Source organism: Haliotis cracherodii, unplaced genomic scaffold (genome assembly GCF_022045235.1).
Source record: "Haliotis cracherodii isolate W230 unplaced genomic scaffold, xgHalCrac1.p SCAF_21, whole genome shotgun sequence".
Classification (NCBI taxonomy): Eukaryota; Metazoa; Mollusca; class Gastropoda; order Lepetellida; family Haliotidae; genus Haliotis; species Haliotis cracherodii.
The window spans coordinates 9146096-9167045 of NW_027266277.1; the positions used below are offsets into that span (position 1 = coordinate 9146096).

Below are 20950 nucleotides of genomic sequence, written 5' to 3' on the forward strand. Positions count from 1 at the left end.
CCTCTGTGGGATGGACGGACAGACAGACAGACGGGCGGACTGCGCCACGACATAATACCCCTTTGGCCATTCTGGGCCGGCGGGGGATAAAAAGGGGCCCTGTTTCTCCGTATCGCAACAACAGGCTCCTTCCATATATTCTGTTGTGAATGAGATCATGGAGGTACTTGGTGCAGGTTGACTAGTCCGACCGAATCTTAACCCATGGTGGGCGCGGCCGTTCCTGCTGGGATCAGACCAGGAAGGATTACCAGCCCTCTTTTCAATGCTATGTTAACTGAAGGTATAGATCTATATTTACACTTGTGTAGTAAAGACAACAACATGTGAATAGTTCTTTTCAGTGTAATGTGTTCATGAAAATATATATCTTGACAAATATTACATTTCTAAGAATGACACGATTGTAGGTTCCCATTCCAGAACTGCCCTGATTATGGACCTTGGTTTGTAGCTACCATGTCCCTTCTTGTGGTTTTCACCAAAGTGATAAATGTCTCATCTTCGTGAGGCAAGGGAGTTAACTGACAATTAAAGTCAAGTTTCCACCCTTGGCAAACAAGAAATTTCCAGCAGCTTGTTGGACTGTATATAAGGAGGCAAGAGCATGCCCCTCGCATCTCTCATACATTTCATAGCTTCGGGACCAGCTTTCATGTGAGGATCACCAATCATACCTGATTCTGTACCTAGTCCATCTCGGAAGCTTGACCACTGTTGCCACTGGGTGAATATATATTATTCACTGACTTTTGCTATCACCACTGTAATTTTTTATTTGATACTGACCACTACCATCATATTATATCTTGCCATTGAATATTTTACTCGCACAGTACTAGTGTACTGCCATTGTAATTGCGGTGCAGTAATTTGAGTTGATTTGTAAAACTAGTTAATTTTGTAATACATTTGTTGATTGTATACCACTTGTTGGTTGTTTGTTGGTTTCACACAAGTTCTTTTCTGGGTTAACATTGCTTCAATTTGTGAATCAACACGTAACACTTGAAAACAACAAACGTTTCAGGAATTCATTGTTGTGGAAACATATTACTAGTTTTCATAAATGTTTAAACTGAAAAGTGCCATACTCTCATTCCTTATTCTGAAAGTACCACATGCAAATTACAATCTTCTGGGCTACACGTGCACTTTATGACAGTATAGGTTTTTGCATCAATGGGTACATATGCTTCAAAAATTCTTTGCACCGTGTAGATCCTCTGGATCAAAGCTATCTTTACAACATAGATCTTGCTTATCGATCAGATCGTCTTGACTTGCCGCCACCATTTTGTTTGAAGCAGCTGCAAGTTATATGATAGCTGGAATCTGATTGCTCAGTAGGAAGGACATAGCAGGGAAATAACTCAAAATAGTCACTGGTGGCGCTTTGCTGGAGCCACGGAATACCAGCCTACTTCGACAAGGGTGGAAACTGGACTTTTAGAGTCAGTTAACTCCCTTGCATCAGGAAGATTTAAATGTCGAAGACAGCCATCACTTTCACCCCTACACTAATTAGTAGTAATTAGGCCACTACTGTTAAGCTGGTCAGGTGTTCTGGGTTTGGTCTGAAGAAAGATGTTTGAATATATACAAATGACCAGTAATTGGTCTGGAATAGTTCACAGACATGGACACACTTGAGGGCTCTACATGAACAGAAAAACAAAGGTACACCACCAAACACAAACAAAACCCATCAATTTGCAACCCATGTGTATAATAACAAAAATGCTACAAAAGTAATTTGATACCTGTAAGGACTAAATCATGGGGAGAGCGATTGACACTGCATGTTGAATGTTGACAAGGCCAGGGATAGGTTCCCCAGCTGTGGATGTGAAGAACTGACAGGGATAGGTTCCCCAGCTGTAGATGTGAAGAACTGACAGGGATAGGTTCACCAGCTGTAGATGTGAAGAACTGACGTGGATAGGTTCACCAGCTGTAGATGTGAAGAACTGAAATGGATAGGTTCACCAGCTGTAGATGTGAAGAACCAACAAGGATAGGTTCACCAGCTGTAGATGTGAAGAACTGACAGGGATAGGTTCACCAGCTGTAGATGTGAAGAACTGACATGGATAGGTTCACCAGCTGTAGATGTGAAGAACTGACAAGGCCAGGGATAGGTTCACCAGCTGTAGATGTGAAGAACTGACAGGGATAGGTTCACCAGCTGTAGATGTGAAGAACTGACAGGGATAGGTTCACCAGCTGTAGATGTGAAGAACTGACAGGGATAGGTTCACCAGCTGTAGATGTGAAGAACTGACAGGGATAGGTTCACCAGCTGTAGATGTGAAGAACTGACAAGGCCAGGGATAGGTTCACCTGCTGTAGATGTGAAGAACTGACAGGGATAGGTTCACCAGCTGTAGATGTGAAGAACTGACAAGGCCAGGGATAGGTTCACCAGCTGTAGATGTGAAGAACTGACAGGGATAGGTTCACCAGCTGTAGATGTGAAGAACTGACAGGGATAGGTTCACCAGCTGTAGATGTGAAGAACTGAAATGGATAGGTTCACCAGCTGTAGATGTGAAGAACTGACAGGAATAGGTTCACCAGCTGTAGATGTGAAGAACTGACAAGGCCAGGGATAGGTTCACCTGCTGTAGATGTGAAGAACTGACAGGGATAGGTTCACCAGCTGTAGATGTGAAGAACTGACATGGATAGGTTCACCAGCTGTAGATGTGAAGAACTGACAAGGCCAGGGATAGGTTCACCAGCTGTAGATGTGAAGAACTGACAAGGCCAGGGATAGGTTCACCAGCTGTAGATGTGAAGAACTGACAGGGATAGGTTCACCAGCTGTAGATGTGAAGAACTGACAAGGCCAGGGATAGGTTCACCAGCTGTAGATGTGAAGAACTGACAGGGATAGGTTCACCAGCTGTAGATGTGAAGAACTGACAGAACAATTCTGACAAATAATATCCATATGGTAAGAGAAGCAGATCTAACCCTGCATAGCTGGTAACACAAACCATGACCATGATAGCATTACTACATGGCTTTAGCTACATAAACAAGCCTTCTGAAAGTCTACTGTGTTATTTCTGACAAGCTACAATGTTTGCATCAGGGATGATGAGGAAGCCAAAGCTGTGAGCTGGGATGCTGAGGGTGCTGGCTGAGCTGTGACTAGGGGTCAGTGAGGGCAGCTGCTTGTCCACCAGCTCCAGTGTCTTGTTATTCAGGTTTACAAATCTGGAAAGAAAACAACAGAATAAATGCGGTTTTTGAAAAACCGTCAGACAGCAAAAATGTTAGTAAAAGTTTTAAAACTAAAACTCAACCATGATGAAAATATGAAAAATTGTTTCATTGGCAAAGAGCATCAGTTCACCAGTAGTTTTATGAAGAAATATTCAATGGATTTTCATTCCAATAAAAAAATGAATCCAAACGTGAATGTGAAGAAATATTGGTGCCCACATAAGATTCTTCTCACCACTATATCACTAAACATTTCCATGATCATGGAACGTTTCTTAACAAGATGAGTGTTACTTTGACCTGGCGGTAAGACACATGTTTCACCTACTTTGACTTGAGTCCGCCTCCACCACCTGGGGTCAACCAGTACACATGGAGAGTCCTGTTTTGGAACTGGGGTAGAGACAGGGTTGTGTTGGAGCTGTCGATGTTCATGGCGTACACCGTGAGGCTGCCGGGCTTGTAGCCGAAGATGCTGCTGCAACAGCAGGGTCGGTCAAACCACTCAATCTACCACAGCAACATCGTCTACAACGCCTCAAAGTTGCTTGCTTGGAACAACTTGATCATGATCATCCACAAGCATATCAATAATGATGATAATAATAATAATAATGACGAAATGTAACTATAGCTTTTTTGAGAGGCGTTTAGAAGTTGGAGTACTAAGTAAGAATAAGATATATCGATTATCAACTTCTTTATTACAATTAGCAGCAATATTTTGGTTCTAACAACGTTAATCACTTGATTGATAATGGTGTTAGAACCTACACAAAAACAGCACTCATAAAGTCATAATTGTAACAACAGTCATCAGAAGATGACAAATTCCCCCTGGTTAGCACATGTACCAAGTTTGAATGAAAAAATCTCTCTAAACAAAAAATGAATGGACAGACGGACCGACAGACAGACCAGATGATGACAAAATGTCCTCGCAATATATGCCGTGGGATAATAAAGAAGTTGTTCATCCATATGCTATCCTTACATAGCAAAGTAACTAGTATTGCATAGTATTCAAGATAACCTTTGGTTTGAGCAATGTCCATAGTCGTTCACAAAGACTATAGATTATTTCTCGCCAGTGGTAAACTCGAAAACTATGTTCTGTTACAAAAACAATTTTCAGTTTTTAATAATTAAATCTTTCAATTCCAAGCTACAAATAAATCAAAGTCATGCTATGGTCCTGCACATCTTAATAAAGTTTCAGCTCTCTTGACCTTGAGGTTTGTGAGGAGGGGATTCTAGTATCTAAATTTTACTCTCATCAACAAATCTGAATCCAACTGAATTGCTACACATCATATGATATCCTGAACCTACTGGGGCTTCACTCAACAGAAACTCTACCTGTTGGTGTTGGTGCAGTGGGCATAGATCCTGAGGCGGTCGCTTGATGAGGTCGTTGTCACATGGAACACCTGCCTCCCCACCAGCCTCTTGTACAGCAGTGTCAACCAGTAGTCCTGAACACAACACAACAGTCATGAACACAATAACACAACAGTCCTGAACACAACACAACAGTCCTGAACACAACACAACAGTCCTGAACACAACAGTCCTGAACACAACACAACAGTCCTGAACACAACAACACAACAGTCATGAACACAATAACACAACAGTCCTGAACACAACAGTCCTGAACACAACACAACAGTCCTGAACACAACAACACAACAGTCCTGAACACAACACAACAGTCCTGAACACAACAACACAACAGTCCTGAACACAACAACACAACAGTCCTGAACACAACACAACAGTCCTGAACACAACAACACAACAGTCCTGAACACAACACAACAGTCCTGAACACAACACAACAGTCCTGAACACAATAACACAACAGTCCTGAACACAACAGTCCTGAACACAACACAACAGTCCTGAACACAACAACACAACAGTCCTGAACACAACAGTCCTGAACACAACACAACACAACAGTCCTGAACACAACAACACAACAGTCCTGAACACAACACAACAGTCCTGAACACAACAACACAACAGTCCTGAACACAACAACACAACAGTCCTGAACACAACACAACAGTCCTGAACACAACACAACAGTCCTGAACACAACAACACAACAGTCCTGAACACAACACAACAGTCATGAACAGCACACAACAGTCATGAACACAATAACACAACAGTCCTGAACACAACAGTCCTGAACACAACACAACAGTCCTGAACACAACACAACAGTCCTGCACACAACAACACAACAGTCCTGAACACAACAACACAACAGTCCTGAACACAACACAACACAACAGTCCTGAACACAACAACACAACAGTCCTGAACACAACACAACACAACAGTCCTGAACACAACAACACAACAGTCATGAACACAACACAACAGTCCTGAACACAACACAACAGTCCTGAACACAACAACACAACAGTCCTGAACACAACAGTCCTGAACACAACAACACAACAGTCCTGAACACAACACAACAGTCCTGAACACAACAACACAACAGTCCTGAACACAACAACACAACAGTCCTGAACACAACAACACAACAGTCCTGAACACAACACAACAGTCCTGAACACAACAACACAACAGTCATGAACACAACACAACAGTCATGAACACAACACAACAGTCATGAACACAATAACACAACAGTCCTGAACACAACAGTCCTGAACACAACACAACAGTCCTGAACACAACAACACAACAGTCCTGCACACAACAACACAACAGTCCTGAACACAACAACACAACAGTCCTGAACACAACACAACACAACAGTCCTGAACACAACAACACAACAGTCCTGAACACAACACAACAGTCCTGAACACAACACAACACAACAGTCCTGAACACAACAACACAACAGTCCTGAACACAACACAACAGTCCTGAACACAACAACACAACAGTCCTGAACACAACAACACAACAGTCCTGAACACAACAACACAACAGTCCTGAACACAACAACACAACAGTCCTGAACACAACACAACAGTCCTGAACACAACAACACAACAGTCCTGAACACAACAACACAACAGTCCTGAACACAACACAACAGTCCTGAACACAACACAACACAACAGTCCTGAACACAACAGTCCTGAACACAACACAACAGTCCTGAACACAACAACACAACAGTCCTGCACACAACAACACAACAGTCCTGAACACAACAACACAACAGTCCTGAACACAACACAACACAACAGTCCTGAACACAACAACACAACAGTCCTGAACACAACACAACAGTCCTGAACACAACACAACACAACAGTCCTGAACACAACAACACAACAGTCCTGAACACAACACAACAGTCCTGAACACAACAACACAACAGTCCTGAACACAACACAACAGTCCTGAACACAACAACACAACAGTCCTGAACACAACAACACAACAGTCCTGAACACAACACAACAGTCCTGAACACAACACAACAGTCCTGAACACAACAACACAACAGTCCTGAACACAACACAACAGTCATGAACAGCACACAACAGTCATGAACACAATAACACAACAGTCCTGAACACAACAGTCCTGAACACAACACAACAGTCCTGAACACAACACAACAGTCCTGCACACAACAACACAACAGTCCTGAACACAACAACACAACAGTCCTGAACACAACACAACACAACAGTCCTGAACACAACAACACAACAGTCCTGAACACAACACAACACAACAGTCCTGAACACAACAACACAACAGTCATGAACACAACACAACAGTCCTGAACACAACACAACAGTCCTGAACACAACAACACAACAGTCCTGAACACAACACAACAGTCCTGAACACAACAACACAACAGTCCTGAACACAACAACACAACAGTCCTGAACACAACACAACAGTCCTGAACACAACACAACAGTCCTGAACACAACAACACAACAGTCCTGAACACAACACAACAGTCATGAACAGCACACAACAGTCATGAACACAATAACACAACAGTCCTGAACACAACAGTCCTGAACACAACACAACAGTCCTGAACACAACACAACAGTCCTGCACACAACAACACAACAGTCCTGAACACAACAACACAACAGTCCTGAACACAACACAACACAACAGTCCTGAACACAACAACACAACAGTCCTGAACACAACACAACACAACAGTCCTGAACACAACAACACAACAGTCATGAACACAACACAACAGTCCTGAACACAACACAACAGTCCTGAACACAACAACACAACAGTCCTGAACACAACAGTCCTGAACACAACAACACAACAGTCCTGAACACAACACAACAGTCCTGAACACAACAACACAACAGTCCTGAACACAACAACACAACAGTCCTGAACACAACAACACAACAGTCCTGAACACAACACAACAGTCCTGAACACAACAACACAACAGTCATGAACACAACACAACAGTCATGAACACAACACAACAGTCATGAACACAATAACACAACAGTCCTGAACACAACAGTCCTGAACACAACACAACAGTCCTGAACACAACAACACAACAGTCCTGCACACAACAACACAACAGTCCTGAACACAACAACACAACAGTCCTGAACACAACACAACACAACAGTCCTGAACACAACAACACAACAGTCCTGAACACAACACAACAGTCCTGAACACAACACAACACAACAGTCCTGAACACAACAACACAACAGTCCTGAACACAACACAACAGTCCTGAACACAACAACACAACAGTCCTGAACACAACAACACAACAGTCCTGAACACAACAACACAACAGTCCTGAACACAACAACACAACAGTCCTGAACACAACACAACAGTCCTGAACACAACAACACAACAGTCCTGAACACAACAACACAACAGTCCTGAACACAACACAACAGTCCTGAACACAACACAACACAACAGTCCTGAACACAACAGTCCTGAACACAACACAACAGTCCTGAACACAACAACACAACAGTCCTGCACACAACAACACAACAGTCCTGAACACAACAACACAACAGTCCTGAACACAACACAACACAACAGTCCTGAACACAACAACACAACAGTCCTGAACACAACACAACAGTCCTGAACACAACACAACACAACAGTCCTGAACACAACAACACAACAGTCCTGAACACAACACAACAGTCCTGAACACAACACAACAGTCCTGAACACAACACAACAGTCCTGAACACAACAACACAACAGTCCTGAACACAACACAACACAACAGTCCTGAACACAACAACACAACAGTCCTGAACACAACAACACAACAGTCCTGAACACAACACAACACAACAGTCCTGAACACAACAACACAACAGTCCTGAACACAACACAACAGTCCTGAACACAACACAACACAACAGTCCTGAACACAACAACACAACAGTCCTGAACACAACACAACAGTCCTGAACACAACAACACAACAGTCCTGAACACAACACAACAGTCCTGAACACAACAACACAACAGTCCTGAACACAACACAACAGTCATGAATTCAACACAACAGTCATGAACACAATAACACAACAGTCCTGAACACAACAGTCCTGAACACAACACAACAGTCCTGAACACAACAACACAACAGTCCTGCACACAACACAACAGTCCTGAACACAACAACACAACAGTCCTGAACACAACACAACACAACAGTCCTGAACACAACAACACAACAGTCCTGAACACAACAACACAACAGTCCTGAACACAACAACACAACAGTCCTGAACACAACAACACAACAGTCCTGAACACAACACAACAGTCCTGAACACAACAACACAACAGTCCTGAACACAACAACACAACAGTCCTGAACACAACACAACAGTCCTGAACACAACACAACACAACAGTCCTGAACACAACAGTCCTGAACACAACACAACAGTCCTGAACACAACAACACAACAGTCCTGCACACAACAACACAACAGTCCTGAACACAACAACACAACAGTCCTGAACACAACACAACACAACAGTCCTGAACACAACAACACAACAGTCCTGAACACAACACAACAGTCCTGAACACAACACAACACAACAGTCCTGAACACAACAACACAACAGTCCTGAACACAACACAACAGTCCTGAACACAACAACACAACAGTCCTGAACACAACACAACAGTCCTGAACACAACAACACAACAGTCCTGAACACAACACAACAGTCCTGAACACAACACAACAGTCCTGAACACAACAACACAACAGTCCTGAACACAACACAACACAACAGTCCTGAACACAACACAACACAACAGTCCTGAACACAACAGTCCTGAACACAACACAACACAACAGTCCTGAACACAACACAACACAACAGTCCTGAACACAACACAACAGTCATGAACACAACACAACAGTCATGAACACAATAACACAACAGTCCTGAACACAACAGTCCTGAACACAACACAACAGTCCTGAACACAACACAACAGTCCTGCACACAACAACACAACAGTCCTGAACACAACAACACAACAGTCCTGAACAGAACACAACACAACAGTCCTGAACACAACAACACAACAGTCCTGAACACAACACAACAGTCCTGAACACAACACAACAGTCCTGAACACAACAACACAACAGTCCTGAACACAACACAACAGTCCTGAACACAACAACACAACAGTCCTGAACACAACACAACAGTCCTGAACACAACAACACAACAGTCCTGAACACAACAACACAACAGTCCTGAACACAACAACACAACAGTCCTGAACACAACACAACAGTCATGAACACAACAACACAACAGTCATGAACACAACACAACAGTCATGAACACAACACAACAGTCATGAACACAATAACACAACAGTCCTGAACACAACAGTCCTGAACACAACACAACAGTCCTGAACACAACAACACAACAGTCCTGCACACAACAACACAACAGTCCTGAACACAACAACACAACAGTCCTGAACACAACACAACACAACAGTCCTGAACACAACAACACAACAGTCCTGAACACAACACAACAGTCCTGAACACAACACAACACAACAGTCCTGAACACAACAACACAACAGTCCTGAACACAACACAACAGTCCTGAACACAACAACACAACAGTCCTGAACACAACACAACAGTCCTGAACACAACAACACAACAGTCCTGAACACAACACAACAGTCATGAATTCAACACAACAGTCATGAACACAATAACACAACAGTCCTGAACACAACAGTCCTGAACACAACACAACAGTCCTGAACACAACAACACAACAGTCCTGCACACAACACAACAGTCCTGAACACAACAACACAACAGTCCTGAACACAACACAACACAACAGTCCTGAACACAACAACACAACAGTCCTGAACACAACAACACAACAGTCCTGAACACAACAACACAACAGTCCTGAACACAACAACACAACAGTCCTGAACACAACACAACAGTCCTGAACACAACAACACAACAGTCCTGAACACAACACAACAGTCCTGAACACAACAACACAACAGTCCTGAACACAAGGCGAGCATGGTGCAGTGTCATTTATAGTGTTGCAAATGACGAGGAAAGCCTGACCACTGTACACTCTATAGGACTAATCTGGCCAACTACTGGCCCTACACAATAAACACAACGAACATATACATCATTTAAGAAATGTGTTTACTGAGGAAGGTTATTCAAATATGACTACAAAACATGTTGCGTAGCTAAACCTAACAACCCATGCTACGTCCCATGTGTTGTCATATAATCTACTGTCTGAAGTCCACAGCAGAATGGCTTGAGCCAGTGAGTTGAACAATCCCTCACAACTGCATAAATGCTGCAAACAGATGTTTCTGGGGAATAGTTTCAACAGGACTAGAAATCAACTCACTGGGTTTGGGTCGAGAGTGTCGAGGTCCAGCAGAGCGTAGTTGCCCTTGTAGAAACTCTGCCTGAAAACTCCCTTCACGCCATACAGGGCACTCAGGCCAAGCTTGTCCAGCCACCTGCATTGGAGATGTTGGAATGCACATGAGAACCAAACGTACAAATGTCATAAGGCATGTTGTTTTTTTTATTAATTGGTTTATGCTAGAAAAAATAAATAATTTCCAATTAAGAAGTTTTTTAACTTCTGCCAAGTCTGAAAACAATATGTTTAAATAATTGTTCGAGATCTTGACATGGAATTATAATCTTATGTAAACTCACAGTCAAAAGAAACCTTACTACTTTAAAAATGAAATTGTGAAAATACATAAACACAAGTTTTAAACTAAATCTATGCAGAGAAAGATACACATCCAAGACGTATTTCTTTTGTATAAAATTTGAAAAAATTAAAAAAGTGAAAAATGTGCCACTTGGGCAACGGAAACTGCATGTGACAAAAGGGTATATAAATGATACGGATGGCATGCCACATGCACACCCTGATAGAAGCCACCACAGAAATGCCACGACTGACACCGGAACAACGCGAGTGGGACCGGGGATGATATAGATGGGAGCCACCCATATCCACATTGCTAGAAGTTTGGGCTGCTCCCGAGGTTCTGTGATAACCTGATTAGACCCAGGGTAGCTACACCCAACGAAAACCGCTACTTGCGTACTTTGCATCTCCGGAATCGATTCCTGACAGTGACATCATCAGCAACTAATGCCTTAGGGTATAAAGTTAGTCGACAGACATTGGCCAGGCGACTCAGGGCTCAAGGAATTAAGACTTACATACTTTACAGAGGACAGTTATTGACAGCGCAACATCTTCATCAGAGATTGAGATGGGCCTGGACTGACGAAAGCCGGTTCTGTCTGGGCATAGCTGATGGTAGACAACATGTTGAAGGTGAGTTGTGTTTAGGAGGTCATGCCCTATGGTGGGGGGTGTAATGGCGTGGGGGATGAATTTGGGGGCAGGAGAGAACACCACGGGTCAACGTTAATGGAAATTTGACAGATCACAGTTACATGGATGACATTCTTCGTCCGATTGTCCTACCATTTTTACAACAGCTGCCATGTGGTGTCCTTTAACAGCATGACAAAACCAGACCCCAGACAGCCTATATTGTACAGAACTTCCTGGCCGTGGCCTGCACTCTCCCCAGACAAATCCCCCATAGAACACCTCAGGGATGTAATGGATCATCATGTTCAACAGTGACCACATCCTCCAACCAACGGACAAGAACTGATCCAGACCCTCCAAGAAGAATGGTGACGTATCTCACGGGACATCATCAGACGACTGCCTTTTCCTGTGCGAAGGATTTTCTCTGCGTGTCTTGTAGCAGGATGTGGTTGTACATGCTATTAATGTGATGTGTCATTAAACTTGAGGGATTGTTGATGTGTGTGCCCTTTGTCCATTATGTTGAAAGCTTGTTTTTGCTACCCCACCCTAGTTCGGGCAATATCGGATGCTGTGTGACTGTAAATTTTAAATCTTGATTTCCCTGAGATTTTGTTTTTTTCAATACATTTTACTTCATGAATCTATCTTTTGTGGTTTTTAAACTGGATTGATTTAAAACTATGGTAGTTTCTTTTGGCTGTCACCTTTCAGTTATGACTGGTTCCTTACTGAAGTGGGGCATGGTTGGCCCAGTCGTCTAAGGTGCCACGATACGCTGTGCAGATTTGGGCAAGCCAGAAACTTATGATTGTGGGTCAAATCCCGGTTTGCCCCGATTATGTTTCTGTGTTTGTAAGCACAATACCTGTGCTCATGGGTTTCACCGAAGTGGTAAACGTCTGAGACCTGCATCACTTCTGGCTTTCCTCCCACATTAAGTGAGTGAGTGTGGTTTTACGCAGCTTTAAGCAATATTCCAGCACCATTACAGAAATGGACTTCAAACATTGTACATCAATTCTCACATGAATCCTGCCACATATGCATCTGAGAGGCCTTCAGCCCCTCCACCATATGCTGAGGCTGTCTCTCCAATCCAGACAGGCACCCCCGGGGCATGGGCTTGGGCAGTTGTGATGGCATCGGTCAGATCTGTTTTCAAACTATCCAGGATGGAGGCGTCAATGAAGTCCCCAACATCAGCAGTGTGACCGTCTACATAGTAGCTGCCAAAACAACCACAGTCAATCCTGACCATCAGGAACAATACATCCAAACAACATGTCCTACAGCACATTGTTGCAGTCTACATGTTGTCAACCTATCCAAACAACATGTCCTACAGCACATTGTTGCAGTCTACATGTTGTCAACCTATCCAAACAACATGTCCTACAGCACATTGTTGCAGTCTACATGTTGTCAACCTATCCAAACAACATGTCCTACAGCACATTGTTGCAGTCTACATGTTGTCAACCTATCCAAACAACATATTCTACGGTACATTGTTGCAGTCTACATGTTGTCAACCTATCAAAACAACATATTCTACAGTACATTGTTGCAGTCTACATCTTATCAACCTATCAAAACAACATATTCTACAGTACATTGTTGCAGTCTACATCTTATCAACCTATCAAAACAACATATTCTACAGTACATGGTTGCAGTCTACATCTATGAACACATCACATCATATGGAGGAGAACGTACTGATGAAATGTTGCCTTGTCCACCACTTTGCCACCACCAGAGGCCAGGAATCTGAAAATGAATTTGAAATGAGAGAATTTTTCACAAACTATCCCTTTCTATTGTTTTGTCTCTATCATGCTTTGCAGAAACATACAATACCATTTCACAAGAATGTGTACACGGGTGGCTAGATAAGCTTGTGAGAGGGGTATTACAGGGCTTTTAACACTATCCTAGCAACAAGACGCCAAGAATGGTCTTCACACATTGTATCCATGTAGGGAATCAATCCAGGACTTCTGCATTACCACTCCACTACCTCACCCCTAGAGTTAGGGATGTATCAGTTAGAATCATTCATCAGCTGATAAACGAGCCCTTCAAAACAGAACTCTGTCAATGTCGAAACACTGAACTGTACTCAGTTCAGGATCAAAACATCTTACATAATCATAACATGCCATAAAACATTCACTGTGGTGGTATTACTAACTCACTCTAGCCATCTTGCTAGGCACGACTGTGGAGGTATTACTGACCCATTCTAGCCATCTAGCCGAGCATTACTGTGGTGGTATTACTGACCCATTCTAGCCATCTAGCCAGGCACAACTGTGGAGGTATTACTGACCCATTCTAGCCATCTAGCCAGGCACAACTGTGGAGGTATTACTGACCCATTCTAGCCATCTAGCCAGGCATGACTGTGGAGGTATTACTGACCCATTCTAGCCATCTAGCCGAGCATTACTGTGGAGGTATTACTGACTCATTCTAGCCATCTAGCCAGGCATGACTGTGGAGGTATTACTGACCCAATCTAGCCATCTAGCCAGGCACGACAGTGGAGGTATTACTGACCCATTCTAGCCGGGCATGACTGTGGAGGTATTACTGACCCATTCTAGCCATCTAGCCAGGCATGACTATGGTGGTATTACTGACCCATTCTAGCCATCTAGACAGGCAAGACTGTGGAAGTATTACTGACCCATTCTAGCCATCTAGAGAGGCACGACTGTGGAAGTATTACTGACTCATTCTGGCCATCTAGCCAGGCACGACTGTGGAGGTATTACTGACTCATTCTAGCCATCTAGACAGGCATGACTATGGTGGTATTACTGACTCATTCTAGCCATCTAGCCGGACATGACTGTGATGGTATTACTGACTCTATCTAGCCATCTTGCCAGGAACAACTGTGGAGGTATTACTGACCCATTCTAGCCATCTAGCCAGGCACGACTGTGGAGGTATTACTGACCCATTCTAGCCATCTAGCCGGACATGACTGTGGAGGTATTACTGACCCATTCTAGCCATCTTGCCAGGCACAACTGTGGAGGTATTACTGACCCATTCTAGCCATCTAGCCAGGCATGACTGTGGAGGCATTACTGACTCATTCTAGCCATCTAGCGGGGCACGACTGTGGAGGTATTACTGACCCATTTTAGCCATCTAGACAGGCACGACTGTGGAAGTATTACTGACCCATTCTAGCCATCTAGCCAGAAATGACTGTGGTGGTATTACTGACCCATTCTAGCCATCAAGACAGACATGACTGTGGAAGCATAACTGACCCATTCTAGCCATCTAGCCGGACATGACTGTGGTGGTATTACTGACCCATTCTAGCCACCTAGCCAGGTACGACAGTGGAGGTATTACTGACCCATTCTAGCCATCTTGTTAGGTATGACTATGGTGGTATTACTGACTCACTCTAGCCATCTAGCCAGGCGCAACTGTGGAAGTGTTACTGACTCACTCTAGCCATCTAGCCGGACATGACTGTGGAGGTATTACTGACTCACTCTAGCCATCTAGACAGGCAAGACTGTGGAAGTATTACTGACCCATTCTAGCCATCTAGAGAGGCACGACTGTGGAAGTATTACTGACTCATTCTGGCCATCTAGCCAGGCACGACTGTGGAGGTATTACTGACTCATTCTAGCCATCTAGACAGGCATGACTATGGTGGTATTACTGACCCATTCTAGCCATCTAGCCAGGTACGACAGTGGAGGTATTACTGACCCATCCTAGCCGGGCATGACTGTGGAGGTATCACTGACTCATTCTAGCTATCTAGCCAGGCATGACTGTGGAGGTATTACTGACCCATTCTAGCTGGGCATGACTGTGGAGGTATTACTGACCCATTCTAGCCATCTAGCCAGGCACGACAGTGGAGGTATTACTGACCCATTCTAGCCGGGCATGACTGTGGAGGTATTACTGACCCATTCTAGCCATCTAGCCAGGCATGACTATGGTGGTATTACTGACCCATTCTAGCCATCTAGACAGGCAAGACTGTGGAAGTATTACTGACCCATTCTAGCCATCTAGAGAGGCACGACTGTGGAAGTATTACTGACTCATTCTGGCCATCTAGCCAGGCACGACTGTGGAGGTATTACTGACTCATTCTAGCCATCTAGACAGGCATGACTATGGTGGTATTACTGACCCATTCTAGCCATCTAGCCAGGTACGACAGTGGAGGTATTACTGACCCATCCTAGCCGGGCATGACTGTGGAGGTATTACTGACTCATTCTAGCTATCTAGCCAGGCATGACTGTGGAGGTATTACTGACCCATTCTAGCTGGGCATGACTGTGGAGGTATTACTGACCCATTCTAGCCATCTAGCCAGGTACGACAGTGGAGGTATTACTGACCCATTCTAGCCGGGCATGACTGTGGAGGTATTACTGACCCATTCTAGCCATCTAGCCAGGCATGACTATGGTGGTATTACTGACCCATTCTAGCCATCTAGACAGGCACGACTGTGGAAGTATTACTGACCCATTCTAGCCATCTAGCAAGGCACAACTGTGGAGGTATTACTGACTCATTCTAGCCATCTAGACAGGCACGACTGTGGTGGTATTACTGACTCATTCTAGCCATCTAGACAGGCACGACTGTGGAGGTATTACTGACTCACTCTAGCCATCTAGACAGGCATGACTGCGGAAGTATTACTGACTCACTCTAGCCATCTAGCCAGACATGACTGTGGAGGTATTACTGACTCACTCTAGCCATCTACACAGGCACGACTGCGGAAGTTTTACTGACTCACTCTAGCCATCTAGCCAGGCATGACTGTGGAGGTATTACTGACTCACTCTAGCCATCTAGACAGGCAAGACTGTGGAAGTATTACTGACCCATTCTAGCCATCTAGCCAGGCACGACTGTGGAGGTATTACTGACTCATTCTAGCCATCTAGACAGGCACGACTGTGGTGGTATTACTGACTCATTCTGGCCATCTAGCCAGGCACGACTGTGGAGGTATTACTGACTCATTCTAGCCATCTAGACAGGCATGACTATGGTGGTATTACTGACCCATTCTAGCCATCTAGCCAGGTACGACAGTGGAGGTATTACTGACCCATCCTAGCCGGGCATGACTGTGGAGGTATTACTGACTCATTCTAGCTATCTAGCCAGGCATGACTGTGGAGGTATTACTGACCCATTCTAGCTGGGCATGACTGTGGAGGTATTACTGACCCATTCTAGCCATCTAGCCAGGTACGACAGTGGAGGTATTACTGACCCATTCTAGCCGGGCATGACTGTGGAGGTATTACTGACCCATTCTAGCCATCTAGCCAGGCATGACTATGGTGGTATTACTGACCCATTCTAGCCATCTAGACAGGCACGACTGTGGAAGTATTACTGACCCATTCTAGCCATCTAGCAAGGCACAACTGTGGAGGTATTACTGACTCATTCTAGCCATCTAGACAGGCACGACTGTGGTGGTATTACTGACTCATTCTAGCCATCTAGACAGGCACGACTGTGGAGGTATTACTGACTCACTCTAGCCATCTAGACAGGCATGACTGCGGAAGTATTACGGACTCACTCTAGCCATCTAGCCAGACATGACTGTGGAGGTATTACTGACTCACTCTAGCCATCTACACAGGCACGACTGCGGAAGTTTTACTGACTCACTCTAGCCATCTAGCCAGGCATGACTGTGGAGGTATTACTGACTCACTCTAGCCATCTAGACAGGCAAGACTGTGGAAGTATTACTGACCCATTCTAGCCATCTAGCCAGGCACGACTGTGGAGGTATTACTGACCCATTCTAGCCATCTAGACAGGCACGACTGTGGTGGTATTACTGACTCATTCTAGCCATCTAGACAGGCACGACTGTGGAGGTATTACTGACCCATTCTAGCCATCTAGACAGGCACGACTCTGGTGGTATTACTGACTCACTCTAGCCATCTAGATAGGCATGACTGTGGTGGTGAACGACTTACTCTTCGAAATAAAGCCGAACATTCTTCTTATCGACTTTTGTAACATCTGGCCCCACCAGGAGGGTCGACTGAGAATAGCTGCCCATGATCTGTCTCAGTCGTACAAAGTCTCTTGCCAAATCAGCAGCTGTCACTGTCCGACCAAACACATGATGGAAGGCATTTGGTTCTGGAAAGGAGGGGTAAAAGGACAGATCAGACTCAAGGCGGAGTATTCATTTAAAGCTTTGACTCAACCCTCAAATATATGGCAGTTGAGAATTGCATGATACTACCCATTAGGCAACTGGGAAGTTACAAAGAAAGGGTCCAGGGTATATATCCTCCTAGAATGGAGATATACTACACAGCATAATATAGGTCAGTGTCGCTACTGTCAGCTATCATATGCAATCAGTACTATCACATTACATAAATGTTATTGTACCATTTCCAAGTTCAAATCCTGCAAGCTTGTATCCTCGCGACTTGGTGTAATTCATCAACAACATGGCATTTGTGGGGTCCCATGATCCTTGGTCTCGGATCAAAACATTGAGATCAAAGATCAGCTCCCAGCCAACAGCTGCAGAAAACTTGTTGATCAAATCCCAGTCAGTAGCTGAAACCAGATAAAAACAATCAGTAAAAACATTACATAATAATTCCAACTTTGTCATTGTAAAATCAACAAAACGTTTTCTCCAAACCAATTATGTTTCAACATGTAAATGACTAGGCTATGTAGATCTTAATGGAATATATGCTATAACTCTTAACTCTTTATATGATTTTCATGTCATAAAACAATCGTTCATTTCTAAACACCAAAAACAGTGAGCATATTACGAGAATTTTGGCAATATATGAAAGCCATCTAAAATGTTGAAATACAAATAAGCATCAATGACTGTTCACATCCATCTGTCATAGCCTTTCAGTCCTTCAGTCCTGAGTGGTAAGAAGATACAGAATATTAAACTTGTACTCTTTTATTATACTACTAAGACTTTTCACTACAAACCTGATGTCTTTGAGAAGCATTTGGAAGTTGGAAGAACATGAATATATGACACTTTTTATGTACAACAACTTCCTTTATCTTATATGAACTCTATGCAGCCACTCAGTATTCACCTGATGAAGAAGCAAGAACATTGTGACAAAGAATTGTTTACAAACCTGACATTGTGAAGTTCTTGTAGTGTTTCTTCAACAGGAACTCTTGATATTGTTCAGCTGACCATGGTTTGTTTGGGGCTGTCTTTTGAGGATCAAAGGTCAGTAAGTCTGCAGCAGTTCCTCCAAGGCGCAGATAGCATGGCGCCAATCCATGAGCCAGGTTTACCAATTTTTCTGATCTATTCGTCAATTTATAAAAGATTATCGACATTAAAACTGCAAAAATTGAATTTATACCAATTTCTTTCTTAAAACGTATTCTTATTATACTGGCATGAACAAAACTAAAACTCATTGTATTCTGCTACCCATTATGTCAATGTATCACATTCCTAGGCCTCAGTCTACCATAAATGCTAGCTTCTTAAAAATCAAATTAAATTTTGGACTTTTATGACATGAACAAATCTATCCTTATATGTTCCATTATAGTATGATATCCAAGTTCAATACTTCTAGCTCCATTTAGTTGGTAAAATGTTAACTGACTACAAACAATGTGTCCCTTGGTGCACGTGGATATCAGAAAGGCATCTAGATTATCAGGGTTTAGCCTGTTGAGCTAGGTTACATTCGTTCATTTGGTATATGGTCTCTGGCAGTATATCGTTGACACTTGTGCCCATGCATCATGCAGGTTCCCCAAGTGTAATTCACATATGCTTACCCAAAATCGAATTTCTGCCATCCTTCCTGTATGAGATGTGAATCAAGAGTAACGGCAACAAATTTGTCATCGATCACTTGCAGAACTCTGTTGAAATCAACGTTCACCTCGATAGCGTGAATTACATACGTTAATACAATGTATAATAGACTGATATGACATGCGTCCATATTTATGCTGTGATAGGTTAGGCTAGGAGGATGTCACGTGTTAGTCTTGTGAGTTTTGATTTTATATTTTTAAAGTTAACGAAACAAGGACGTATTCCATTTGGCAATGTTGGGGGCTTGTGATAAGTTAAGGCCATGACTTATACTCAGCATGTTCAGTAAATGGAGGCAAGATAATAGTTGTGAAAGCTTTCTAAGTTTTACATAAAAATTAAAGTATGGGGTATTTTTCATTCATGAGAAATATCGCTTGTGGGCCGTATGTACATATATATAAGACTTGTTCACAAACACGATGGGTCTATACCGGAAGTAAACACTGCAGATCAGGTCACGCCCCCTGGCACAAGACACATAACTCGTGCAAGACTATGTACATCTGAATCACACATAAAATATCAAATTGATATCAGCCTACTTCTTCAATGACGGAAGAAATCAGGAATATCACCAAAACTGATAGTGGTTTTAACGTCCCTTTAATACGATAGCAATATGATATTGTGATTAGGTTTAAGTTTCGGTATCTAATGACATCCTGATACAGTTTAAGCGAGGTTAGCTAAAGGGAGATAACTTTTGGTACCTTTACTTGTCAATTCTCCTCGAACTGACAGTGATATCTGTGATGCAACTGCGACTATACTGCAGATGTTAGTACTGACCACGTGGTACGTCAAAATGAAGCTCATGAGAAATATTAAGACATCAATGTTACAATTCAAACAATTTAACGTAATTATGTCTTGTACTTT

The 20950-nt window shown here is 43.2% G+C and overlaps 1 protein-coding gene across 2 annotated transcripts; it reads right to left on the reverse strand.

The window, feature by feature from the left end:
- Positions 1–358: 358 nt before the first annotated feature.
- LOC139470931 (heparanase-like) lies at positions 359–20521 on the reverse strand. Of its 2 annotated transcripts, none has more exons than XM_071253255.1 (10): positions 20026–20521; positions 19359–19537; positions 18625–18798; positions 18198–18366; positions 13891–13941; positions 13197–13397; positions 11203–11317; positions 4594–4709; positions 3563–3709; positions 359–3225 (listed from the first exon to the last, which is right to left on the reverse strand). In XM_071253255.1, exons 1-10 carry the CDS (start codon positions 20193–20195, stop codon positions 3069–3071), a joined length of 1479 nt encoding a protein of 492 aa, XP_071109356.1. In that variant the 5' UTR covers positions 20196–20521; the 3' UTR covers positions 359–3068. The 2 variants fall into 2 exon arrangements, with proteins under 2 accessions (XP_071109356.1, XP_071109355.1); XM_071253254.1 differs by having other exon boundaries at positions 3563–3712.
- Positions 20522–20950: the final 429 nt, after the last annotated feature.